Consider the following 27,868-nt stretch of genomic DNA (forward strand, 5'->3'; position numbering starts at 1 on the left):
ACCTCCGCAGCTCCGCCCCAGTCAGGCCCCTGTCTACTCACGCGTTCTTTGCCTCTCGCCCTGTCGACCCTGCTACCCTGCTTTGCCACTGAGTGTATGCTCGATCGTCCAGACCCGACGGCGACACCATGTTGGGCATGATCAGAAACTCACTGTTCGGGAGCGTGGAGACATGGCCCTGGCAGGTTCTGAGCACCGGGGGCAAGGTAGGCCCGCAGGGCTGCAAAGGACCTAATGGAGAACTGTGCGGTGGTTTACCCCACCCCACACTCCACCCTTGCCCGGGGCTGGACCGGGTGCTGCTGGGCTGTGGGTGGGACTGCGACCCAAGCTGCGTTCCGACAGGGACCGCCCTTCACCGCTTAGCGCTTGTCGCGGGTAGGAGGGGAGAAAGAGGTCCAGCTGAGCCAGAGCAAGGCAGGGACAAGGCTGACACGGGAAAGGATCCATCTTGGCGAATGGGACACCGCCTGTTGAATGCATGCGTCCATTTAAGCCTTCCAAACCCTGTGAACTTTTCCAACCCCTCTTAGGACTTCCACCCACTCTTTCCTAGACTGGCCTCGAACTCTGTCGCAATATTCCTGCGTCAGCCTTTCAAAAGCTGGGATTACAGACGTGAGCCCACACTCCTGGCTACATTCTGAACAGTTTTGTTTGTGAGAGACTCTTGGTTGTGTAAACGACGGACAGAAATGCTAAAAACAAACAAACAACAAAACCCAAGTACACAGAAGGCGTAGAAAATGTGTGTTTTGTAGACGCCGTGCACAGGGTGGGAATGGGGGTGCCGATGAGGAGCTTTGAGGGGCCCTTCAACCTGTCTTGGGCTGTGCAATGTGTGGGAGTTCACAGTCAAGAGCGTGTGCAAAAGCTCAGAGCTATACAGTCAGTTTTGATTTATAGAATTGTTAGTGTTGCCTGCACGGGGTGAGTGAGCAGACATAATTACTGTGTTCCGTCAAATTTGCTTCAGACACTGGAGTGGACATCCGGTCTGTTTTCCAGAAAATTGTGAGTCGGTTATAATCTTGCAGGCGTCGTATATTGTTTTTCCTAAGCTGATATTCAATTATCGATTGGTTGATATTCGGAATTAAACCTAGAGCCTTGTACAAACTGACTGAGTGCTTCCCCACTGGCCTTTATCCTCTGCCTCACAAATATTTTATCTCAGTCTCTCTTTATAACGATTCTGGATAAAGGCCTGTGTTACTTGGGGCCAAGTTCTGGAACCTACTACAGTGAGCCTCACCCAAAAGACCCCAACTCAGCTCTAGTCTAGACATAACCATGCAGAGACCTGTCAAGCCATCAGTCTTGCTCTCTCAATGTTTCCCCCGTTGTGAATAGAACACGTAGTTGAAGCCCTGATCACACCGGGACACACACTCAGAGGCCTTCAGCAGCCAGGCCAGACTGATAATGGAAACGACTAGAACTGGCTGGTTAGATTACACAGCCCAGTGGCAACTGGGGCACACTGAAAGTGCTTTCTCACCGACGGGCTTCCCGCCGCAGGAGTAGTGTTGCCAACTCTTTAGGGAAAGCCAGATACCCAAGTTCTCTGTGGAAAAAAAAAATCTCCCCAATTTAAAATTATCTTCACAGATAACACTCTTATGTGCCAACTATGTGTGGGGCATGGGGCTCGAAACTGACAATTAAGAATGGACAAAACCAAACTGAATATGGTGGCTCATGCCTGCAGTCCCAGAACTCAGGAGGTGAAGGCAGGAGGATTGCCACAAGTTTGAGGCCAGACTGGGCTACGTCGTGAGTTCCAATAGGGGAGGTGAATCCACCAAGGAGCTCTGCCCTCCCCTCCTGGAGCTTAGGTTCCAGTAGCTAATGAGCAAATAAAAAATATACACTATGGGACTGGAACTGTGGCTTAGGAGTTAAGAGTGTGCATTGCACTGCTCTTGCAGAGGACCCGAGTTCGATTCCCAGCATCCACACCAGGCAGCCCACACCCAGGCGGTAGGTGCTGAAAGACCTGTAGTGTACTTATCTCATTAAACCTTCAAAAGAGTTTGTTAAGATGTGAACTAAGCCAGGTGTGGCTGTGCACGTCTGCAACTCCAGCACTCAGAAGCGGAGGCAGGAGGATTGTGAGTTACTTAACATCTCAGCTGCCCTAGCCCCCAGATTCTTCAACTGTAAAGGGAAACTAGCACTGCCTCTGTGACAATTAAATATTCAAAGCAACATGCACGTGTTGTTTTTGACATGCAGAGTTGGGGTGTTGCGATTTTAAGGGGATCCTCCCTCCGAAAATGATCTGCTTTGTTCTGGTAAAGGTCTGAGTCAGATTCTGTCATCTACACCCCCCCAAGCAGGTGGAAGGCACACTGTGGACCCCATGTGGAGCGGGCTTCCAGCCCTCCATGTGCTCAGGACTGATTCTAGTCAGACCTTCCCAAGCCCTTCATTGCTCGGGGAGGGAGGGAGGGAGGGAGGGTGGGAGGGAGGGTGTAGGGAGCCCTCTGTACTGACTTGGGTGGGTCTTGAAAACTCATGGGGCAGGACTGATAGGAATGGCATGCCTTTCTGTCCCGCCTAGGCAAATATGTCAGGACCAATAGCCTGGGTTTGAGTCCTGGCTCCCCCATCTGCCCACTATGACCGGGGCATGGTACTTACCTTCTTATTCCCTGGTACCTCTTAAATGAAGACTAAAGCAGTAACCTCCTCACGGCCTTGCTGGAGGCATTGAGTGAATGACTGAATTCAGGCTGTGTTTCAAGTACTAGTCAATCTGTAGAAAGAAGTTCTCTGTTGGGTCAGTAGTTCTAACACTTTGTTCTCACGAGAAAGCAGGCTTCTAAAATCAACAGGTGGACCACAAGTGACCAGGAACAAATGACCTTAAAAGGACTCGAAGTGCCGGGCGTCGTGGCGCACGCCTTTAATCCCAGCACTCGGGAGGCAGAGGCAGGTGGATTGATGTGAGTTCGAAGCCAGCCTGGTCTACAAAGTGAGTCCAGGACAGCCAAGGCAACACAGAGAGACCCTGTCTCGAAAAACCAAAAAAAAAAGAAAAGAAAAGAAAAAAGAGGACTTGAAGAGCCCAGAGCGAGAGACATCCTTGCAAGGCCTTTGGACTTTGCACCGATTGTTGAGTATTGGTGTTTGGGACCACAGGTCCAGAGCCTCAGCCAGTAACAGCTTGAGAACCTCGGCCAGTGGGAGGTGGGGCGCGGGCTGCTGCTGTGTTCCCCGGAACAAGCAAATGCTCCGGGGAGAATCTACAGTGTTCACACAGATGGCTGATTCTTCACCAATGTAGAAAAGTCCAGTGAGATAAACACATTCATGTAGCCCTCCATGCAGAGCTGATGGTTTTCTAAACATTATCTACTTTTCTTTCCTCTCTTCTTTCTCTCTTCTTTCCTTCCTGCTTTTTCTTTGTTTTTATGAAATAGGGTTCCATGCAGCCCACATTGGACCTCTGAATCTCCCACCTCCACCCTCTAAGTCCTGGCAGTGGCACACACCACCGTGCCTGACTAACATCCATATTCATCCGTTTATTCACTCATTTCTTTTCTTCGGGGCTTTGGTTTTGTGAGACAAGGTCTCCCGCAGCCCCCGGCTGAGCCTCCCCAGTGCTAGGATTATAGGCATGTCCCACTACACCCGACTAAGCTTCATCTTTCACTCTGAGGTGTTCACAGTGGTCCGGTGATTCAGGTGACATGTGTGAGCACTGATGTTGTGGACAAGTGGCACCCACTAGGGATCTGAGCAAACACAGCGTGAGCTGGCTTTTCCCCCAAGAGCCGTTATTCGCCAGGTTCTCATGCCTATATTAAGCAGTCACTATTATGGTCCTTATCAATAAAGTAAAACTGGCCCGCTCCGTGGCCCTCGCTTCCAAAAATAATGCTTATAGAGTATCAACAACGTGCAAGTTGTGGTAATAGACACAGATATATACAGCAGTGACACAGACAGTCCTGACCCGGGCTTATGGCTTTGGGTAGGGCTTATGCATTGCATTATGTCATTATAATTACAAGATGTGTTTTGTTAAAGTACAGAGGCCTAGCGAGACACCACAGGGAATTTGTTTAGGTATGCCCCTCTCTGAGGGGGTGAATTCCAGACTGGAGGACCTGTTGGATGAGCAGGACTAGACTGATGACATTAGCCTGACTAGACATAGGCATTAAAGGAAACAGGAACCTGGCACGGCCCAGACCTGTAATCCTAGGTCCAGTGAGGCCGAAGCAGGAGGACTACCATGACTTTGAGGTCAAACCTGAGTGAGAACCTGTCTCGGGAGGGGAGGAGAAGAAAAGAAGTAGCAGTGTGACATAGAGGTGCTCTGGGTTCAGCTGACAGGACAGGGAGGAGCTAAGTGATGCCTGGACCATCTAGATCACTAAGGGATGGATGGGTGATGGGTGGAGAGATGGCTCAGCAGTTCAGAGCTCTTACTGCTTTTTTAGGGAACCCAATGTTGGTTCCTGGTACCTGCATGGTGGCTCACAGCTTCCTATAACTGTAGTTCTGGAGGCTCTGACACCTTCTGACCTCCGAGGGGGTCCTTCTCACATAGTGCACATACATAGACTCAGGAATATGCATGCATTACTAATTAATTAGAGCCAGGCGGTGGTGGCACATGCCTTTAATCCCAGCACTTGGGAGGCAGAGGCAGGCAGATCGCTGTGAGTTTGTGGCCAGCCTGGTCTACAAAGCAAGTCCAGGATAGTCAAGGCCACACACAGAGAAAACCTGTCTCGAAAAACCAAAAAAGAAAAAAAGTTAATTATTATTAATAAGTACTGTGATAACTCTGTGATGACAGCTGTTAGACAGTGAACTGCTGACCACAATTAGATGTATCCAGAAGCTGCACATGGGCTTGCTCCCCCACCTCAACCCATTCTGGTCCTTAGTCTCTCCCTCTGCCAGAGACTCCCATATTTATTCCTATTTCTCAATGTCAGCTTCTTTCTAAACTTCAGGCCTTTGTGGCTAGAGGCCCTGTGGACTGTTTGCTCATCCAACAGGGGTCAGATAAACAGACAGGCAAGATCACCTCCCCCTTCTTTTTCCCCCAGAAATATCTGGCCTTTGGAATTTGATGAGGGGAGAGGTTACTCGGGATCAAGGGGCGGAATAACAGTGGAGCCTCAAAGTTGATGTTGCCTGACACACCCTCCCTTGGATCCTCAGACATACTGGCACGGTTGAATAACTTGAGAGTAGTCAAAACAGGCAAGGCCTCACATCACCATCAAGGGGCTCAAGGCTATGAAAGCCAACTCCTACAACAGCCCGAGGCTCCTGTTGGTATCTTTGTCAGCCCTCCTCTCTTCTCACATCCTGCTTGACAGTCTGTGCTCCATCCATGGTGACCTGTTCACATTCTTCATCATCATGGTACTAGTGTTGTTTGTTTGTTGAGATTTTATTTATTATTTATTTATTTTGGGTTTTCGAGATAGGGTTTCTCTGTGTAACAGCCCTGGCTATCCTGGGCTCACTTTGTAGTCCAGGCTGGCCTTGAACTCACAGAGATCCACCTGCCCTTGCCTCCCAAGTGCGGGATTAAAGGCGTGCGCCACCATGCCCAGCTAGATTCTGTTTGTCTTAATTTTTGTGTGTGTGGATGTTGTGCCTGAATGTATATCTGTGCACCATGAGTGTGCACCGCCTACAACTGGAGTTACAGACATTGTAAGCTGCCGTGTGGGTGCTGGAAACGAAACCTGGGTCCTCTGGAAGAGCAGCCGGCCATTCAGCTCAGCTCAGCTGAGCCATCTCTCTAGCACCACAGTATTGTTCTTGATGTCCCCAGATAATCGCCTCCTCTAGCCATCAGCGTTTGGTAGATTCTAGAATAACCGTAGCCAGGAGAATCGCCTTTATTTGTAGCACTGCAGAGTCTGAGGCAGAATTACAAGAGTTCAAAGCCAACCTGAGCTACATAGTGAGTTCCATCTAGGGCAGCCTGGGCTATAGAGAGATATCCTGTCTCAATTTAAAAAAAAAGAGAGAGAGAAAACAAACAAACTCTAAAAACAAACAAACAAAAACTCAAATCATTTGTGATTTCTTCTCACCACCTCCTTATTATTCCCATTTTATTAATCTCTAGTCTCCAGTCCGCAGCGTCTGCCACAGGTTTGCAACAGTGTTTATTAAAAGACGCAAACACTGAACATCCAGTGGGTGATCTGAAGTCACCCTGACCCACCAGAACAGGAAAGCACACTCAGAGCCCCCGAGTCCCCTAAGCAGCCCTGTGCTGTTTCTGCACTGCCCCAGTGCACTGTGCCCCTTCTGGTGACAACCTGCTGTCCTCTGGCTTCCCTTCTGCTAGTCCCAGTCTTTCCTGGCATCAGAAGACAGCACCATGGTCCTGTTGTTTGCCTTGCAAACGGTGAAGAACTGTGATCCGTCCCTGAACCCATGAAAATAGAGCTGGCCTTGGTAGCACGTACTTGTGATCCCAGCACCAGGGGGACAGAAACAGAGATCCCCAGGATTCACCAGCAGGTCTGCCTATGCATACTTATTGACTTCTAGGCCAGTGAGAGAGACTCTGTCTCCAAACAAAATCCCCGCAAGGAGCCTGTAGACATGGCTCAATGTTTGAAAGCAGTGGCTGTTCTTGAATATCTGATTCTGCTCCTAGCACCCACATGATGACTCACAACCATCCGTAACGCCAGTTTAAGAGGATCTGATGCCGTTTTTTACCTTGGGGACCAGGGATTTATCTGGTATACACACACACACACACACACACACACACACACACACACACACACACACACACACATACATATATTCATGCAGGCACTCATACACATAAAAATTAAATTTCTAAAAAAGGTAGTTGGATCCTGAGAAACATCTTGTTTAGACACATAAGGGAAGGGGGTAGGGCGAGGGAGAGAGAGAGAGACCTTCACCTGGTGAAGTGTTCATTACATAGCAGAGACTCAGTAACTGATTATTTGCATGGAAGGAGGAAAGAAAGTCCAAAGAATCAGCTGTCTCTTTTGCCAGTAAGTTCCTGCTATTAGCTTCCCCATTTGTTACCGAAGTTAACTAAATAAAATGAATTCTGAGACTTTGTTCCGAGTTTGTTACCAACATTATGAGTGTCTGTCCCAAATAACACACGTGGTGGCTAAAGAGAAGCAGCCGTGTGTCCCCCACAGGCCTGGAGTCCTGCAACAAGCCTTAGAGCAGAGGCTGGGGAGCAGAATTCAACTTCCTGTTTCATCTTTTAGCAACTGGGTCTTCTTGGGCAATCCAGTCTGACCCAGTCTTCACTGCCTTTTGGGGAAATGCAGTTAAGCGAACTTTAAAACCCTTTGCAATTCGGAACTGCTGTGATTCACGTTTTGAGAAGTTAAGACATTGCATGTAGCAGAATCATAGGGTGAGTGGGGTCACAAAACAAAGGGTGTTATAGAGTGTCTGCTGTGACACCCCCAGAGTTTGCTAGGGAAGGCTGTTTGGAGGTGTCGGTCTTGCTAAGTGGAAACCTTATAGCAGTCATTGGTGTCGCTAGATGCCTGTTTAGTTACACTTTGATTCTTGGTTTGAAGCAATTCCCTTGACTCATAGAAAGGGGTTTTCTTTATTTAATTCTTTGCAGATTTCATACATGTATATACTAAATTTTAGGAGGTTTTTTTGTTTGTTTGGTTGGTTGGTTCTGGGTTTTAGTTTTTGGAGACAGGGTTTCTCTGTATAGCCTTGGCTGTCTTAGACTCACTTTGTAGACCAGGCTGACCTCGAACTCACAGCAATCCACCTGCCTCTGCCTCCCGAGTGCTGGGATTAAAGGCATGTGCCACCACGCCCAGCTTAAATTTTAGTTCTTTACTTCCCTATTTGTCTCATCCTGCAGCCTTCTCCTTGATAGTGTCCCCCTAACCCCGTGTGTGTGTGTGTGTGTGTGTGTGTGTGTGTGTGTGTGTGTGTTGTGTGTGTGTGGGGTGTGTGTGTGTGTGTGTGTGTGTGTGTGTGTGTGTGTGCATGCGTGCGAGTGCGCGTGCGATTGTTCCCCTGACTTTAAATAGGCTTTCCTGTAAGAGCATGGGTGGAGCCTGGCTACACCACTGAGGAAAATGATGCTCCCTTCCCCCAGCCATGAACTATCAGAGAAATATTTACTTTTGAGACAGGTCTCAGGTAGCCCAGACTGCCCTTGAATTCCGCTTTCTATTCTTCCTGCCTCCAAGTCCCCAGTGCTAAAATTACAGTCATGGACTACCACAGCCAGTTTATACAGTGCAGGGGCTCGACCCTAGAGCTTTGTAAATGTGAGGTAAGCACTCTACCTGTGAGCTACATCCTCAGCCCCTGAATGGGCACTTAAACATGAAACTGACACTTGGAGTTTGCATTACATTTTCCTGGCTCTGGGCATGGTGGCGCAAGCCTTTAGTCCCAGCACTGGGAACCAGAGGCATGCATGTGGGTCTCTGTGATTTCCAGACCAGCCAGGGCTACATAGTGAGACCACTCCTTATCCACTACCAAAATAAAAGAATAATAGTACGTGAATTCTGGTGCCCCCAATTTGATCAATTCCCTTTAGTGGGGAGGCCTGGTAGCACACAAAGAAAGAGGAAGCAGGCCATCCAGATGAGACCTGATGGATTCATCATACAGTAGGGGAGGAGGTCCCCTTCTGTCAGAGGTCTAGGGGAGGGGAATAAAGTAAGAAGGGGATAGAGGGGGGAACAGGAAGATACAAGTGAAGGGATAACAATTGAGATGAAATCTTAATAAATAATAATAATAATAATAATAATAATTTTTTTTATCCTCTTTCTTGTTATTCACCTTTAATTTGTACTACAAAACAATAGGGTTTTTTTTTTTTTTTTTTTTTTTTTGCATTCCAAGTATGAAGCTAGAGTGTTAGATATATTTGTTCAAACTACACAGCCCACTCCCAGCCCACCGTCCTCCCTAAATTCTCTTTTTCCCTCTTTGAGTCCTCGGAGTCAAAGTCTCCTCGCATGGTGAGAATCTTCCCTGTAGAGTGATACAGGAAGCCCTGCTTGATAAACCCGCGCCAGCCAGTTCCTCGGTCACTGTCTTGTTTTCGCAATCACGAATGGAGAAATGGCCCTTACGCAAATAAACACCTAGTGAATTCTCATCCAGTAAAATTGTATGGTTTAGTTCTTGTCCACAATGACTTTATTTTTCAGCTACAACAGTGTCTCATCGCCAGACAGTCAAATGAAGAGAGACCGACTTTACTTTTGGTGCAGTGAAATAAAACGCACTCCCGACCAGAGTAGAAGGAAAAAGACTAGAAAGAAAAAGAGTCAAGTTGTACCCATCACTCAGTGAAGTGTTATTTTTGCAGAATTTTGGTTCAGCCACATATATAGTCATGATAAAACCTGATGTAGAAATATTTTTCTTTTTGTGGATTGTATTTTTTTTTTTAAAACAGAGTTGGGGTGGTATTTAGTCTAGAAGCTGTTGAAGGAAAAAAACGTGGTTTTTTTTTTTTTTCCTAGTGGTGCTGGGATAAAACTGGGGGCATTACCCACAATAAGCAGCACTCTATTCCTGGGCTATGTCCCTGCCCTCTACTTTAACTTCGCCTTAATCTCAGCCAAACTTCTAGAATGAGGCTGTTCTTGGGATTTTGTTTTTGGGAAATTGTTGGCTATTAATGCAGTCTTTGTTTGTTTTCTCTTTTCCATGTTTTTCTTTACTTTTCTGGCATCTCCTAAATGCTGGATCTCCTGAGCTTTTTGTTTTTCTTTTATTATTTATGCATTTATTTATTTATTTATATGTGCGTGTGGCAGTCAGACTTCACCCTCCACCACACAGGACCTGGGAACTGAACTTAGGTCATCAGGCTTGGTGGCAGATGCCTTTACCTGCTGAGCCATCCCACTGCTGGCTCTCGTTTATTGATGTTTTAAACCAGTGTACATGATAACAAGCTTCATTAGATTTTCTCTCCCTCCCCACCCCTCTCTTCTCTTCTCTCTCTCTCTCTCCATATATATTTTTTTCCTCTTGTTTGATTCCTGCTTTTCTCTTCCTCCCTCTCCACACATAGTTTCCCCTTCAGCTTTCTTGTCCTGTGTGTGTGTGTGTGTGTGTGTGTGTGTGTGTGTGTGTGTGTGTGTGTGTTTTAAATCTGGATTCTACATGAGAGAAAACAAAGTACCTCCCCTTTCTCTCATAGTCCACACGCATGTCACATGTGTATATAGTTCATATATATATTTAAATATATATATATATTTAAACCTAGATGTCACACATGAGAAAACATGGTCTTTGTCTCTCTGAGTCTGGATCTTCTCCCTCAACGAGTGCTCTGCAGATCCAGTCGTTATCCTGCGAACGCTGTCAGCTCTTCACAGCTAAGACTATTGCCTATACCACACACTCTGTATCCACTGCTCTGTCCGGTAGGCGTCTAGGCTGGCTGCACGACTTGGGTATTGTGAATATCACAGTAATAAGTATGGGTCTGGATCTCTGAACTGTGCCCACCTGGGTTCCGTCGTGTTTATTCCCAAGGGTGGTGTGTAGCTGGGTCATATGCTAATTCTGGTTTTAGTTTTTGAGGAACTCCCCCACCTCTGAGCTGATTTCCATATAGCTGAGCCATTTTGCATCCCATCAGCAATGTCAATGGTTCCTCTTCCCCTACATCCTCATCCTTGTCAGCATATGCTGTCCTTTGCAATTTGGTTGCTGCTGCCGACTCCTCCTCCTCCTCCTCTTCCTCCTCCTCATCTTCTTTCCTTCTTCTTCTTCTTCTTCTTCTTCTTCTTCTTCTTCTTCTTCTTCTTCTTCTTCTTCTTCTTCTTCTTCCATTTATTTACTTGGTCACTTTACAGCCGAATCCCAGTCCTCTCTCACCCTTCTCCCAGAGAAGGGAAGGACACCTTCCCAATCCACTCTGGCACCTCAAGTCACAGCAGGATCAAGCTCATCCTCTCCCACTGGGGAGTGACAAGGCAGCCCAGCTAGGGAGAAGGGGCCCAGCAACAGGCAACAGAGTCAGAGACAACCCCTACAACTACTGCTACAGGGCCCACATGTTGACCAAGCTGCATATCTGCTACATATGTGTAGGGGGTCTAGGTTCAGGCCGTGCATGCTCTTTGGTTGGTGGTTCAGTCTCTGTGAGTCCCCTGGGCCCACGTTAGTTGATTCTGAAGGTCTTTTTGTGGTGTCCTTGACCCCTCTGGCTCCCTCTATCCTTCCTCCCACTTTTCGTAGCACTCCCTGAGCTCAGCCTGTGGTTGGCCATGGGTCTCTCTGCATCTGTCTCCATCAGCTGCCAGATGAAGCCTCTCAGAAGACAGGTATGCTAAGCTCCTGTCTGCAAGCATAGCAGAGCATCATTAGTAGTGACAGTGATAGTAGTCTGCCTTTCCCCTGGGGTGGGTCTCAAGCCAGGCCAGTCACTGGTTTGCTATTCCCTCAGTCTCTGTTCCATCTTTACCCCTACACTTCTTGTAGGCAGGACACATTTTGAAGGCTGTACGTGTGGGTTGGTGTCCCCCTCTCTCCGCTGGGAGTCCCTCCTGGCTACAAGAGGTGCTGACTTTATGCTTCTTAACACAGGTTACTTGGAGTCTCAGCTAGGATCACCCCATAGACTTCCCAGGAGCCTCCCTGTCCCAGAGATGGCCCCCACCGATTTCTATTCTCTCCGGATTCTTCCCTTCGCCCTTCTCCTTCTCTCTCCGCCCACCTGATCCCCACCCCACCCACCCCCATTATCATTGCCACGCCCTCTTCCACCCAGTTCCCTCCCTCCATCTACTTTGGATGTCTGTAGTATTCCTGTTCTGAGTGAGATTCAAGCATCCTCCCTTGGGCTTTCCTTGGCTTCTTTGGGTCTGTGGGTTGTAGTATGTTTATCCTGCACTATATGGCTAATACCCACTTATAAGTGAGTACATACCAAGTGTGACTTTCTGGGTCTGGGTTATCCCGCTCAGCATGATCTTTTCCATTCATTTGCCTGCAAATTTCATGATGTCCTTGTTTTTAATAGCTGAGTAGTATTCCATCGTGTAAGTGTACCACATTTTCTTTTTTTTTTTTATTTTTTTATTTTTTTTAATTAATTTATTTTTATTTTATGTGCATTGTATGTCTATGGGTGTCAGATTTTGGAGTTACAGACAGTTGTGAGTTGCCATGTGGGTGCTGGGAATTGAACCCGGGTCCTCTAGGAAGAACAGTCAGTGGTCCCAACCGCTGAGCCATCTCTCCAGCCCTTATTTTTATTTTTTTTTTCACATTTTCTTTATCCATTCTTTAGTTGAGGGGCATCTAGGTTGTTTCCGTTTTCTGGCTATTACAAATAAAGCTGCAGTGAACATAGTCGAGCAAGTGTCCTTGTGGTAAAGTGGGGCATCTGTTGAGTATGTGCCCAGGAATACTATAGCTGCTGGGTCTTGAGGTAGAGCTATTGCCAGTTTTCTGAGAAACCTCCAGATTGATTTCCACATTGGTTGTTCAAGTGTGCACCTCCACCAGCAATGGAGGAGTGTCCTTTCTCCACATCCTTGACAACATGTGCTGTCACTTGAGTTTTTGATCTTAGCCTTTCTGAAAAGTATAAGATGGAATCTCAGAGTTGGTTTGATTTGCAGTTTCCTAATGACTAAGGACATTGAGCATTTCCTTAGGTGCTTCTTGGACATTTGAGATTCCTCTGTTGAGAAGTCTCTGTTTAGCTCTGTACCCCATTTTTTAAACTGGGTTATTTGGTTTGCTGTTGTTTAAATTTTGAGTTCCTTATATATTTTGGATATTAGCCCTCAGTTGGATCTAGGGTTTGTGAAGATCTTTTCCCAATCTGAAAACTGCCATTTTGTTCTATTTGACAGTGTCCTTTGCTTTACAGAAGCTTTTCAGTGTTATGAGGTCCCATTTGTTGATCTTAGAGTCTGGGCTGTTGGTGTTCTGTTCAGGAATTTGTCTCCTGTGCCAATGAGCTCAAGGTAGATCCCCACTTTCTCTTCTGTCAGATTTACTGTATCTGGTTTCATGTTGAGTTTTGTGCAGAGTGATAAATATATGGATCTATTTGCATTTTTCTACATGTAGTCGCCCAGTTAGACCTGCACCATTTGTTGAAGATGCTATCTTTTTCCATTGTATGGTTTTTAGCTTCTTTGTCAAAAATCCAGTGTCCATGGGGGTGTAGGATTTATTTCTGTGTTTTCAGCTCAGTTCCTCTCCTCTTCTTCTTTGTTTGTAGCTTCTTTGGATAGTTTTATTTGGTAGATAGAAGCACTTGGGGCATTGTTTGGCTTGGTTTTGTTGTTTATTTGGTTGGTTACTTGGTTGTTTTATTTTTAACTATTATTTATCTTTTTGAGACAGGATTTCATGCAGCCCAGGCTGGCCTAAAACTCCTGATCATTGCGCCCCCACATCTAAAGCACGGAGATTTATGGGAAGGTGCCCCCATGCTCAGCCTTCACTTGCTTTCTTGCTAACTCCCTTATCGTTTTCCCCTGTTCTGTTCCTCTTTTCACAACTTTGTGGTATACCCCAGCAACAGTATCTTCTAACCCTCCTAGGGTTTTTTTCAAATCTGTTAATGTATTTTAAAAGATTTATGTTGTTTTTTTAATTATGTGTATGTGCACAGGAGTTGGGTCACCCCCGAATTTAGAGGCACTGGAGCCCCTGGATTTGTAATTACAGAGAGTTGTGAGCTGTCCACCATGTTACTGGGAACTGAACTTGGGTCATTTGCAAGAACATTCCACACTCTTCACAGCTGAGCCACCTCTCCAGCACCCAATACTTGTTTTATTTTCTTTCTTTAAATCTCCAAAAGCTTTTTCAATCTCTTTGTGTTCCATTTTTGTAGCATTTCCAGTGTTCTGGAGTACAATAGCTTCTCTGTCTCCCTCAGAATATCAATTATAAGATTTGCTAGTTTGTTTATTTGGTGGTGGTGGTGGTGGTGGTGGTGGTGGTGGTTTTGCTTTGAGACAGCATGTCATGGAGCCGAGGCTGGCCTTCAACTTGTTATGCAGCTCAAGATGACCTTGAACTGTTCTGTCTCCACCTCCCAAGTGCTATGGTTATGGGCATTCACTATCCCTTCCTATAGGATTTTTAAGATAGCTTTTGATATTCTACATTTATAAGAATCTCAGAATCTATTTCTTCCCATAGACCAGCTTTGGGATGAGAGGAGAGAAAGTCTTGATGATTCTGCAGTAGGAGAATTGAGCAGATGGGGAACAGCTGACCAGAGAGACCAACTGTTGCTGAACAATTAGTTATAGGTACCAGTTGTTGAGGAGAGATAGAGGATGAGAGGAGAAAAGAAATATTGAGGCCCAAACATAAATTGTGCAAACTAAAAAGTCTTCTAGCCCTTTATTTTTAGAACTTTTACTCTAGAACTTTATTTTTCCTTTGCTTTCTCTGTGAGGCCAAACCCAATACTTTATTTAAAGTGAAGTTCAGTTTTTTTCATTACAGATTACATCATGATTTTCTCATTTTTTACAATCAATACAGCATTTAAAAATCAACAAAGCAAGAAAACAATTTAACAAGAAGTACAAACAGTTCTGTATAACTTACAATAAAGCATATAGCAAAAATCAATCAATGTCCAAGCAGTGGTCAGCATGACCTGATTATTATTTCTTAAACAATACTCTGAAAATTTTAATCATAAATTTCCCTAGACTAAAGCCATTGTTTTTGTATGATTGTCATAGCAACATAGCTTGAAACAGAAAAAACTCAACTTACTTCCATTCCCAACCCAACAGGTGTGATATTCATCCTAGGCTAACTGCCGTGGGGTCCTATATTGTAAAATATCTGTAAAGCACAACGTTCCAAGCCTACCTTCTATTACTTTAAAGCAGATTCTAAAGAAACAAGTTTTACTTTTCTACAGCTAAAAATATCTAACCAGATACTGTTATGTCAAAGTCCTAATTGTCTTTTCAAGCAGTTTCTGCCTGGCTGATCACAGTAGTCAGAGCCAAAACTCTCTCATTGTCTCAAGCCTTTGGCCAGGTGCCTTCTTTCAACATTCTCTCTGGGAAAAAGTTTTCCAGTGTAAATTTCATTAGGGCTCATAGTCAAAGTGAGAAATAGAGAAAAAGACAGTTTTAGGAGAAAAAGTAGATTTCAAAGTCGTATTTAGGCAAAATTACACCTGGGCAGTGGTGATCAGCCAGAGATCTTTGGGACTTTGTCAAGCAAAGCCTCAACAGCTGTTCTTGATGTCTAAAGATTATGCTGGGCAGTGGAGGTCTTTGGAACATTGTCTAGCAAAGCCTCTACTACTTGTCCTCATGTCTGTGACATCATCTTATAGGGTTTCATATGGAGTCAGTCTCTACACTGTCACCACACCCACCCTGGGGAGTTTCTTACAGCTTTGATCTCCTTGCGTTCTTACTCACTGTGTCTCCTTCATCTCTAGGAAGAAGTCTCCTATGAGGAAAGAGCCTGCGAAGGGGGCAAGTTTGCCACTGTGGAAGTGACAGACAAGTCTGTGGATGAGGGTCTCCGGGAAGCAATGCCCAAGATCATGAAGTATGTGGGCGGCACCAACGACAAAGGTGAGCACCCTAGAGGGACAGGGCTGTCTGTGAGCTCTTCACATCTGAGGGAGCATCAGGGAGTGGCTATAGACACGTGTAACTGCTTAGGCCCATATCATATGCCGGAAGCTCATAGCAGGGAGCTCTGCTATCAGACCACTCTGATGTGAGCCCAGCCTGGCTCCCACTGTGAGATATACAGTGTTCTCTCTCACTCAATTCATGGTTCTTTACAAGTACAGAGCCAGGTGCTCACTCTTTTTGTTGTTGTTGTTGTTGTTGTTATTGTTGTTGTTGTTGTTTGTTCTAACACTACAGTGTTCATTGTGTCCTTGCATTTGGGTGAACGGGCTAAGCACACGCACACGGTAAGCTGAGTTCCATGCAAGGCATGGTTGTCATCTGACTAGCACCAGGCTGGAAATCTGTCAGCCCAGAGACTGTTGTTTCGGAGGCTCAGTGAGCTGCGAGTGTAGCAGCCTCACACTCAGTGCTGGTGAGCGAAGATCTATGAACTCTTAGGCCATCTCTGGCTTTAGAACACAGCAGGCTATGGTGGCTGTCCTCCCCCGCCCCCCAGCCCCACTTCTAAAATGGCTGGACTGAAGTTTCACATAAGGTACACCATGGGGGTGTAAATTGTAATTTTTTTTTGGTTTGTTTTTTTTTTTTCTTTCTTTCTTTCTTTCTTTTTTTTTTTTTTTTTTTTTTTTTTTGAGACTAGATTTTTACATAGCCTTGGCTATCCTGGAACTCACTGGCCCCAAACTCTCAGAGATTCTCTCTCTCTCTCTCTCTCTCTCTCTCTCTCTCTCTCTCTCTCTCTCTCTCTCTCTCTCTTAAATTACATATACAGTGTTCTACCTGCAGGCCAGAAGAGGGCACCAGATCTCCTTATAGATGGTTGTGAGTCACCATGTGGTTGCTGGGAATTGAACTCAGGGCCTTTGCAAGAGCAGCCAGTGCTCTTAACCTCTGAGCCACCTCTCCAGCCCCTCAGAGATTCTCTTGCCTCTGCCTCTCAAGTGCTAGGAAGCATGTGCCTCCACACCTGGCTTATAAAATGTTGGACCCTTTTTGACTTAGGTGGCCCTGTAGAATCTCTGAAAACTAGCTATGGGTTTTTAAAGAGAATGAAAATAGAGATGCTGGGCTTAATTTTCGAATATTTCTCATGCTGGTAGTTAGAAAGATAGTGAAGAGCTGTTTTTAACCATGCTAATATTTTCTTGGGGCAAAGTAAGCAGGCTTTGGAAAATAAGTTGCTAAGAGGCTAAGAATATTTTTTCTTAACTGTTAAAGCATTTCTTTAGGTGAAAATATGTATAAACAAAACACCATGACCAATTTCCCCTCTCAGTTTTAACCCACTCGTTGCTGGGTTTCTTTAGAGCTTCACAGCTCTAGGGTCAAACCCTGGGCCTTTGGTGTGCTGAGCAAGTGACCTACCACTGACCTCCATCCCCCACTCTTGGATTTTGAGTCAGGATCTTTGCTGCCTGGAGCTCACGATTCCCCTACACCCCGCTTCCCCCCACCTCCCTTCCTCTTGAGTGTTGTCATTATAGGCACTGCAAGGTCTTTTAATGTAAACTGAGTGTTTCTACAATGGCATATTTTGTCTCTGTTACTTGTTGTTTTGTAATGATGCTCCGTGGTTACACAGCTCCTTAAGCATAGTTACCCATAGCTGCATTGTATGGCATCATGGGTCCCTAGTTTACTCAGCCGCACTCCTGTTTTGAACAGTCGCAAACTACCCTGCAGGGAATGTCCTATTTTCCATCCTTTTCCATGTTTTGTATTCTTCTCAATAGCAGGTCTTTATGTACCTACATTCTTGCTCTGTGTCACCAAATAGTTTCAGCTTGGTTTTCTTCAAGCACGGGAGCTGGAGAGATGGCTCAGTGGTTAAGATCAATGACTGCTCTTGCAGAGGACCAGTGCTTAGTTCCCAGCAAAAGGAAAGGCGAGAGAGCTGGTTCAGTGCCTATGAGCACTTGCTCTGGCAGAGGACCAAGCGCTTACTTTGCAACACCAACATGGTGGCTCACAGTCATCTGTAACTACAATTCCAGGGGATCCAATGCCCTCTGGGGACCCCCACAGACACCTACATGAATGCACACAGACAAACATATGAAAATAAATAGTGCTACCACACTCCTACCTCCAGCATTTAAAGTTAGAGATACTGCATATGTATGTGTATGTGTGTGTGTGTGTGTGTATGTATGTGTATATATATATATATATATATACATATATATACATACATGTTTGTTGCTCGTTTTCAAAAATTGCCATGGAAGAGAAGTGAGATCCGTGGCCCTCGGAGGCTCTGCCTGATGTCTGCTCCCCTCTGTGTTCTGGTGCCCTCAGGAATTGGCATGGGCATGACAGTCCCTATTTCTTTCGCCGTGTTTCCCAATGAGGATGGCTCCCTACAGAAGAAGCTGAAAGTCTGGTTCCGGATTCCAAACCAGTTTCAAAGCAGCCCTCCGGTTCCCAGTGATGAGAGTGTCAAGATCGAGGAGCGGGGCGCCATCACTGTCTACTCCACGTAAGGAGCTTCTTAGCATCTAGTGACGACAGTATCTGGTAGTCTTAGCCACCTCTCGGATCTTCTCAGTGAACATTTACACTGGCTCTTCACTGATTCTTGATTAATTTCAATGCAGAAACCCTGAGTTGTGACCGTTAACTTACTTTATTTAATTTCTTCAGGCTCTGGCACACATGCATTTGTGGCTTCTCTGGATGAATACCTTGGCTTGTCACAGTAGAGTCACCTTTTGCCTAAGCTTGTTTTGTTTGTTTTTGGTTTTGTTTTTTCCAGACAGGGTCTCTCTGTGTTAGCCTTGGCTGTCCTGGACTCACTTTGTAGACCAGGCTGGCCTTGAACTCACAGCGATCCGCCTGCCTCTGCCTCCTGAGTACTGGAATTAAAGGCGTGCACCACCACGCCTGGCTCAGTTTAAGCTTAAAATGAACACCTGCATTAGCCATTGCCGGGTCTTAGAAACATCAAATGATTGATATATAGTCAATAATAGTTTGGGGTCATGGATACATGGGAATGTAATAGCTGGGAATAGATGATTTGCAACCCACACTTCCTTTGATATAGAATAAGGAGAGTTTGTCAGAGCCCCCTGCTTGTTCCTGGTCTGTGCTCCTTTAAGCAAAGGACATAGTGTCCTCTAGTTCTGTTTTAGGACTCCTTCCCAGTTATATTTCTTCGCTATAGAAAGAAGTAGGCGCAAACTGTTGCCTGCTTCTGTTTGCTTTGCTTTGTTTTGTTTTCTTGGTGCTGGGAATTGAGCCCAAAACCCCAAGCATGCTAAATTTGTGTTCTACTACCAAACCACCCATACCGCCAGCCTGGTGCATGTTTTTTTTATTCTTTAGTCCCTAGTCGGCCGTCAGAAGTCAAGTCTCTTCCAGATAATTAGTGACTCCCTGTTTGTCAAAATCCCACTGTGTAACAAGCACCTAACCAGGTTCAAAAGGAAGACCAGTGGTAGCCATAGGTCAAGGGGTTGGGTTCTGCTTAAGCTCAACTTCATGAAAATTAACCATACAAATGATCTTGCACTGGGCAAGTCCTGTCGGCTGAAAGTCCCCACCCCACCCAAACGTATTCCAATTTAATTTCTCTTCTGAGGGTGGGATTTTGCTCCCTGGAGTGTGAGCGTGCCTGCTATGGTCATTCTTTGGCCTGGTGAACAGAGCCCCCCAGAGGACAGACAGGGTAATGCAGCTGCCAACAATGGAATCTGTCTTTCTACTTTAGCCCTCATTCAGACTTCCCAGCCTCTATGCAGAGGCTTCTGAAAGCCCTAAGCGTGGAGACAGGAGAATCATCTGGAAGCTCATGGCCCAGCTTAGCTTGGGGTATACAGCAAAAATCAAGAGAGCCCTGCCTCAACAAAGTGGGAGGAGAGAATCAGCCACCCCCAAAGTTGTTCTCTGACCTCCACATATGCACCATGGCACATGCGCGCACGTGTGTGTGTGTGTGTGTGTGTGTGTGTATGTGTGTGTGTGCGCGCGCGCGCGCACGCACACACCAACATACATAGTCTCATAAATAAATAAGTAATAAAGGATCAATTAAGGGGCTCTGGAGATGGAGCAGTTGATAATGATGCTTGGGTTGTAAACCAGAGGGCCTGAGTTTGGAGCCCCAGCACTTATGTGAAAAAGAAAAGGCCAGGTATAATAGTACACACCTCCAGGCCCAGTGCTTGGGACGCAGAGGCAGGGAGATCTCTGGGGCTTACTAGCCAGTCTAGCAAAATCAATGAGCTCCAGGTTTAATGAGAGGCATCTCAAAAGATAAGACGGAGAGAAATAAGGAAGACATGCAGGGTTAACCTCTGGCCTTCACACATGTGTGCATGCACACCAGTATATGCATACATGAGCACACACAGGAACATGTGTATCCATTACATGCAACACACACATAGAGTGAATCCCTGGAAGAAAAGAAGGGAGGGAAGGAAGGGAAGAGGGAGGGAGGGAAGGAAGGAGTGGGTGGGGGCGGGGGGCAGGGAACCGAGGAAGAAGTAAGGCAGGTCTGTGGAAGTCTATGAAATCTGAACACGTGAAGGCAGTACTTATTTATAACCGCAGCACTGGGAGGCTAGGCTAAAAGGGTTACGAGTTTGAGGCAACCCCGAGGTACAGAGTGAAACGTTGCCTCAAACAATTCTGAAAGTACCAAGTATTGCAATTATTTAGCCTTGCTCCAAGAACGCATGTTTTATAACTGAGCATGCAATCCTCATTTATTGTGAGATTACTTCTGGTTTGGCCACATGGTGGCACCACAAGTCAGATGTGCGTTCACAGAATTTGGGTCCTGTGTGTTCACTCTGGTTCCACTGGAAGCAAGGTTGATAAGATGCGAAAGCAACAGTGTTTCAAGTAATGCTTTGAGGAGGTTTGGCGACTAAATTCTACAAGAGGTGTCCATAGAGAGATTGTACATTAATTAGCAGAACTTTTTATTTAATAAGATGCCTTAGGAAAAAAGATAATACTACCTAAATGCTTTTATTTGTTTGTTTTTTTTGTTTTTTGAGACAGAGTTTCTCTGTGTAACAGTCCTGGCTGTTCTGGAACTCACAGACCAGGCTGGCCTCTAACTATTTCCTGAAAGCTGAATTCTGATCCCCACATGCACACCAAACAAGTGTGTGTGTGTGTGTGTGTGTGTGTGTGTGTGTGTGTGTGTGTGTGATTTGCATGCATGTATGTTTATTAGGTATGGTGGTACACACTTCTAATCCTAGCAGCACTCTTATGAGTTCCATGTCAGCCTGGTCTACATAGAAAGTTAAAGGGTAGCCAGGGCTACATGGTAAGATAGTGTCTCAGAGACAATTAAAAAAAAAAAAAGAGGGCTGGGTGGTAGTGGAGTATGCCTTTAATCTCAGCACTTGGGAGGCAGAGGCAGGAAGTCTGCCATGCATTTGAGGCCATCTGGGATACATAGTAAGTATATGAAGCCAGCCTGGGCTACAGAGACACTATCTCCAAAAAGAAAAAGAAAAGAAAAGAATGGAAGTTGGAAGGGCAAGGGGTGTAGCTCAGTGACAGGGGGCTTACCCAACATGCACGTGGCCCTTGGTTTGCTCTCAGCTCTGCAAACAGTAAAGGAGAGAGAGAGAGAGAGAGAGAGAGAGAGAGAGAGAGAGAGGGAGGGAGGGAGGGAGGGAAACCAGGGGTTGTTGTCAGGTGACCGATATTACAACCCAGATCACTCAGCAGCCATGCCCGTAGAATTGATGGCTTATGACTCATATGGTTTCCATGTCTGTAAAACAGAGATAGCAAAGCCTAGCTTGTCACAAAAATGAGATAGGATCATATATGTAAACGTCCACACATCACCAGCTACGCTGTGTTTCCATCTGCCCGTATAATCTCTATATGTCTGACCCGACCGCTAACTCTGGTGACCAGGACACCAGAGAGCAGAAGTCCTCTGCCCTCTCACAGATCTTCCACCCTGGGCTCTGTGCTCAGTGAGGCTCCACCCAGCCAGCACTTGCTCAGTGTTCGGTGTTGGAGATGCCCCAGGCCTGGGGAATTGAGATTTGCAGTTTCTTCTGCTACACTCCTTGCCTGGAGCAAAGCTGCTGCATACCCAGCTGGTTTAGTTTTGTCCACTTGGCACAGTCTAGAGTCACTTCGTGTCTTAGGGTTACTATTGCTGTGGTGAAACACCATGACTAAACCCAAGTTAGGGAGGAAAGGGTTTCTTTGGCTTATGCTTCCACATCATAGTCTATCACTGAGGGAAGTCAGGGCAGGAACTCAAACAGGGCAGGAACCTGGAGGCAGGAGCTGATGCAGAGGCCATGAAGGAGTTGCTGCTTACTCCTTACCCCCCATGCCTTGCTCTGCCTGCTTTTGTATAGAACACAGGACCACCAGCCCAGGTAGCCTCACCCACAATGGGCTGGGTCTCCTGGACCAATCACCAATTAATAAAAAGGTCCTACAGGCTTGTTCCTCCCCAGTGGCCCTTGCATGTGTCAGATTGACATAAAACTAGCCAGCACACCAGGCAAGAGGGAACCTCAGTTGATAAATTACCTCCCTTAATTGGCCTATAGATAAGTCTTTGACATTGTCTTGATTAATGATTGACTTGCACCAGCAGGGAGGTGCCAGCCCTGGGCTGGTGGCATTGGGTGCTCTAAGAAAGCAGCCTGAGCAAGCCACGGTGGGGGGCAAGTCAGTAAGCAGGGTGCCTCTATAGCAGCAGTTCTCAACCTGGGGTCCTGTCCCCTTTGGAGTTTGAATGATCCTTTTACAGGGGTGTCATATCAGATATAATTGCATACTTACATTCTGATCCATAACAATAGCAAAATAGTTACAAAGTAGCAGCAAAATCTCTTTATGGTTGAGGGTCACCACAACATGATAAACTATATGAAAGGGTTAACAGCCCTGGGGAGTTGAGAACCACTGCTCTGTGGCCTCTACTTCAGTTCCTGCCTCCAGATTCGAGCCCTGACTTCCTACAGTAATGAAATGCACCGTGATTAAGCCACATAAACCCTCTCTGTCCTCTTGCTCAGTGTTCTGTCACAGTAACAGAGGGAGAAAATTAGGACAATGGCTAACTCTGCAAACTGGTGTTGACCTCTTGTTAAAGTTTTAGACAACATTAGATGGTCAATCTGAGTCATCTGGGTTTTTTTTTTTTCCTTCCTCATCGCTCAGCAGCACCACAGAAAGATAACATAGCAAGCATACTGGCGTCCTTCACCAACTGAACACCTGCTCCTTAGTCACCTCCTAACTTTTCCTGGTCTTTTTAGTTAGTTCCTCTTATCGCATGCACACTTGCTCCCACTTCCATGGTAACCACAGTCCCCTACTCTGACTTTAGATGAGATAAAATACAGTGCCCTGGAGGACAGCTTCTCTAAAGACAAGGAGGTAGAAACTTATTAACAGGCTTACAAAAACAATTTAAACACTTTACTTCCTTTTGGGAGCTCAGAGCACTTTACGAGCATTCCTTACTGCTCACTCAAGCATCGCTGCGAATTTGGAGAGCTGTGGACACTGAGCGTCATCCTGTGTGTGCAGAGGGGAGGCTGAGACTGCCAGGAATGAGGCGCTCCTTGGCGGTGACAGGCTGAGTCAGACGGGGCTGGGCCTCCTGCGTTCGAGGCCCTGTGGTCCTGGCTGGAAAAACTCGGCTATCTGGCCTGTTTGTGTCTTTCTGTTACCAGGGTCAGATTGAGTTGGTAAAATGAGCAGAGAAGACAGCACATGGCTGTATTTCTATGACCCTCCCAGCCTTATTTGTTTTCTAGTAGTTTCTATGGTGAAGCAATAGGGACATTTTACTTTTATTACAAGCATCATGTTCTGCCCAGGAATAGAAACAGTTTTCAGGAGTGAACTCTTTGTTTTTTTTTTATTTGTTTGTTTTTGTTTTTGTTTTTTGTTTTTTGTTTTTGCTTTTGTTTTGTTTTTTTTTTCCGAGACAGGGTTTCTCTATGTTATCTTGGCTGTCCTTGTAGACCAGGCTGGCTGCAAACTCACAGTGATCCCCCTGCCTCTGCCTCCCAAGTGCTGGGATTAAAGGTGTGTGCCACCACGCCCAGCTTCAGGAGTGAACTCTTGAGTGATGGCATTCCCGTTGTCACTCTCTACTGGCTCTCTGACTTCCAAGCATCCTTTAAGAGGTCCTCTTCCTGTAGTCACCACTGAGGGAGGTCATAGGACCCCTGAGTGGAAACACCTGGGTTTCTGCCACCAGCTCCATCGCTTCCCAGTGAGAATCCCTGATTCCAGTTCTTTGCCGGGTCTAAGACTTTCCCTGTGTGTGTTAGCTTCCTTGTCGCCTTGACGACAAAAAGCAACTTAAGGGAGGAAACTTTTCACTTGGCTAAGTTTGAGATGGACTACAACTCATTGCAAGAGAAGGCTGGAGGCAGGTGTGTGAGGTCACTGGCCACACCACATCCATGGTGATCAACTCACACTGGCCACACCGCATCCATAGTGATCAATTCACACTGGCCACACCGCATCCATAGTGAGCAAGTGGAGAGCAATGAATGCTCTGTTTCTCTTTTCTTCCTTTCTTCTTCGGGCCAGGACCCCAGCCTGTGAGATAGCACCAGTGAGATTCACTTCTCAGTTAAACCCCACTGGAGCCTTCCTTACAGGCACATCCTGAGGTGTGTCCCTGGGAGCCTCCAAATTCAGTCAGGCTGATGATAAAAATAAGTTGTCACTCGGTGTCAGCTAGGCACTCAGATCCTCAGTTAGGAAGTGCCACGTGAGGGCTCTTAAGATGGCTCAGCTGATAAATGTGTTGGATGACAAGGCTGACCACCCAGGATCCACTTGGTAAAAAGAAAGAACCAACCTATATTCATTGTATACATTGTGCTCTGTCCCCCACGCACCATGGCACCATGCCGTGCATACGGCCACCCACCCACATACACACAGTAAATAAATAAATGCAACAAAAATTTTAAGAAATAATTGTCACATGAATATTTCATCTCTCTGCTGGCCCCAACACAGATCTGTGTGGCAAAAAATACATAGTGAAATTTACATCTGTTCCAAACATATACATTTTTTAAAAACACTTTGGGGCAATTGGTGTGTGTGTGTGTGTGTGTGTGTGTGTGTGTGTGTGTGTGTGTGTCTGTGTGTGTGTGTGTGTGTCTGTGTGTGTGTGTGTGTGCGTGTGTCTGTGTGTCTGTGTGTCTCTGTTCCATGGGGAACCTATGGATGCCAGAAAATGACTTGTAGGAATCTGTTCTCTCTTTGACCACATGAATCCTGGAGACCTAACTGAGGTCACCAGGCTTGATTGGCAAGTACTTTTATCAAATGAGCCATTCACTGGCCCCACAAACTTTCTTTCCTCGCCATTATTCCCTAAACAATACATTTTAACAGCTATTTACACGGCTTTTACATTGCATGAGGTGTAGCCCGTAATCCAAAAATTATTTTGAAGGTCATGAGAGAGGCCAACACTCGGTGGGTAAAAGTGCTTAGCGTGCAGGCCTGAAGACCTGGGCTTGGTCCCTGAGACCCACTGTGGAAAGAGAAAACTGACTCCCAAAAGTTGTCCTCTTCCCTCCGCCTGTGCTAGAGCACATATAACCTCCCTCACATCTTGTACATGCATGCGCGCGCACACACACACACACGCACACATACACACCTAATAAAATAAGGTGTATGAGAGGACCACATGGGGCACATGGAGGTACTATGCCATTTGCATAAATGACTTAAGTAGCTGCAGATTTGAGTATCTTTGCAGGAGCTAGAATAAGCACTTCATAGACACTAAGGGACAACTAAACCTACTGTGTGACTCTACACTGGGCATGTGGCAGTCTTTTCTCCCTTAATTTCCCCCAATAACCTCTCAAGATTACTGCTGTCATCCTTACTTAATGAAGGACTCAAATATTCAGGATAGTAAAGAATTTGACCTTGACCGTGGGCTGGAAAATCTAGGGCTAGGATTGGAGCATGCATACAGCCATCTTGCCTCCAGCTGATAAAAGGTGCAGTTGAGCACAAAACTTCTAGACCTTTCCAAAATGGGTTTTGTTTGGGTTTTTGTTTGTTTGTTCTTAAGATTTATTTTACATTCAATTGAACAGGTCTGTATGTGTCTACGATTGGTTTTGTATCTTTGGGGGACAGAAGAGGACATTGGATCCCCTAGAGCTGGAGTTATAGGCAGTTGTAAGCTGTTCGATGAGGGTGCTAAGAACTCAGGTCCTTTGTAGGATCAACAGGTGCTCTTGACCTCTGACCCATCTCTCCAGCCCATGCAAAATCAGCAATTGAGAGAACAAGAATTATCTGTTTCCACAGAACGGTTTTATATCAAGGCATAACGAGCAGAGGCGATGGGAACCCTTCCACATGTGTTCCCGTAGCTAGTATCCTCTTTATTTCCCATAGGTGACTCTCAAGCACAGACATCCCAAAACGCCATTGTCCTGCAGCCTTTACTGCTAGAAAGCTCTGGAACCTTATCTTCTGCCTGCTAATCCAGTTTCCTCCTTGGTGAGGCTCAGGGAAGCAGAATCCAGCCATCTCCTCTGCCCTTCACTCTTCCATCAGTTTGCATGAAAGACCAAGCTGCATTCGTCTGAAACTGGCTTCATCCCCATCCCTGTCCTCTGGCTGTTGTTTAGACATTAGAATGGGCAATCCCTCACACATGAAGTCCTGGGTGACCCTGCAATCAACAGTCTGAGTGCTTGCAGAGCGTGACTAACCACTCATAAAAGAGCCAAGCATGATTCAAAGAACTCCACCAAAAATAATGTAGTACTTGGCCTCGTGCTGGCCTGGTGCAAAGTCAGATTTTGAGTCACAAAGCTCACATTAGCCATAGGGGTGTATCTGACTCTAATAAAGAGGTTAGTGAGGCCCAGCTGTAGAGTGGTATATTTAGAGCTGGCAACAGGATGAGTTTTGGTGTGGAGGCAGCGATACAAAATGGAGACTGGTCTGGAAAGAGACGGGTTCTCTATCCCCTACTTCTGCCTTCAAGTTAGATAACCCAGTCTCGGAGGGGGTCTTTTACTTCTTAAAAATTAAGGAAAGTTTTCACAATTTTTCAGAGAAGGGAGTCACTGGAAGAGGTTTCTTCTTTTGGGGAGGCATGTGGTCCCTCCCAAGACATCCTTGGGTCCCAGCCTTGCTCAGCCCTGATCTGATGAAGTTACCCTTTGTCCCTGTTAGGACATGCTCAGTCATGACAGCGACCCTGCTTTAGAAGACACACAGTTGCTATCCCCAACTTGACAACTGCACGGTGGCTCCTCCTGGGTGCCTGTCCTTCCTGCGGGTGACAGGCTAAGAAAAGGAGCCGCTGAGGCAGCAGAGGGAGCCAGAGAAAAGGGTGAAAGGCCGTGGGACAGTCAGCCTCATATTTGGCTCATGTTTAGCTTGTGACTAGTGCTGCATTTCATACCCCGAGTTACAGTTTTCAGTTGCAATGCTGCATGCAACACTCATGACTTAGAGGAAGAACAACATTCATTGCATGTTTGCAGGTGAGGTGAAACCTACACCCCTAGTCTCACCTCTCTGGCATGCTTGACCTAACCATGGCCATGTCTCCTCTAAAAGATTTGCTTTCTCCACAACGCCATGTCCCTTCTTAACAGCTCTTGCTTGTCTTATCTTCAGGCAATTCGGTGGTTATGCCAAGGAAGCTGACTACGTTGCTCATGCCACCCAGCTGCGTACCGCCCTGGAGGGCACGCCAGCCACCTACCAGGGTGACGTCTACTACTGCACTGGGTATGACCCTCCCATGAAGCCCTACGGACGTCGCAATGAGGTCTGGCTTGTGAAGGCATGAGTCACTGAACGAACTGAGAACATTCTGGAAGAGCGCCTCTGTGTCCCCTGACTTGGGGTCAAGAGGGGCAGGGACTCTTCCAGTTCCAGCTTTCCTTCAAAACCCCTCACTGCCAGGTTTCTGAAATAAGCCAAGACTGGCAGCATCGTTCTTGTTGGGTTAGAAAATTCTCTGGCAGATCAGAAAAATCCCAATGGCATTTTGTCAGCCATCTGGGTCACTGAAGACCGGTTTTTTAAAAATTACCGAATTTGTATTTTTGTTAGTGAGTGAACATGTGGTGTATGCATGAGCTTTCGTCTGTGGTTCTTTTGAGACTCTTGTCTAGAAAGAAACCAAAAATACAAATTTTTGACTTAAGCAGCAGACAGTTCTAAGTATA

General features: G+C 46.1%; 1 protein-coding gene across 1 annotated transcript; it reads left to right on the forward strand.

Moving 5' to 3' along the window:
• HEBP1 (heme binding protein 1) lies at positions 1–27,852 on the forward strand. The gene is made up of 4 exons (XM_084765033.1): positions 1–206; positions 15,461–15,599; positions 17,964–18,144; positions 27,312–27,852. The coding sequence occupies exons 1-4, from the start codon at positions 129–131 to the stop codon at positions 27,484–27,486; spliced, it is 573 nt and encodes a 190-aa protein (XP_084621159.1). The 5' UTR covers positions 1–128; the 3' UTR covers positions 27,487–27,852.
• Positions 27,853–27,868: the final 16 nt, after the last annotated feature.

This window comes from Acomys minous (assembly GCF_964271855.1).
Source record: "Acomys minous genome assembly, chromosome: 17".
Lineage (NCBI taxonomy): Eukaryota > Metazoa > Chordata > Mammalia > Rodentia > Muridae > Acomys > Acomys minous.

Excerpts from the sequence above, each read along its gene's own strand:
- HEBP1 (XM_084765033.1), top strand. The coding sequence starts at position 129 with ATGTTGGGCATGATCAGAAACTCACTGTTCGGGAGCGTGGAGACATGG. Across the intron at positions 15,600-17,963 it reads GGGCGGCACCAACGACAAAG|GAATTGGCATGGGCATGACA; the intron begins GTGAGCACCCTA and ends TGGTGCCCTCAG. Across the intron at positions 18,145-27,311 it reads GCCATCACTGTCTACTCCAC|GCAATTCGGTGGTTATGCCA; the intron begins GTAAGGAGCTTC and ends TCTTATCTTCAG.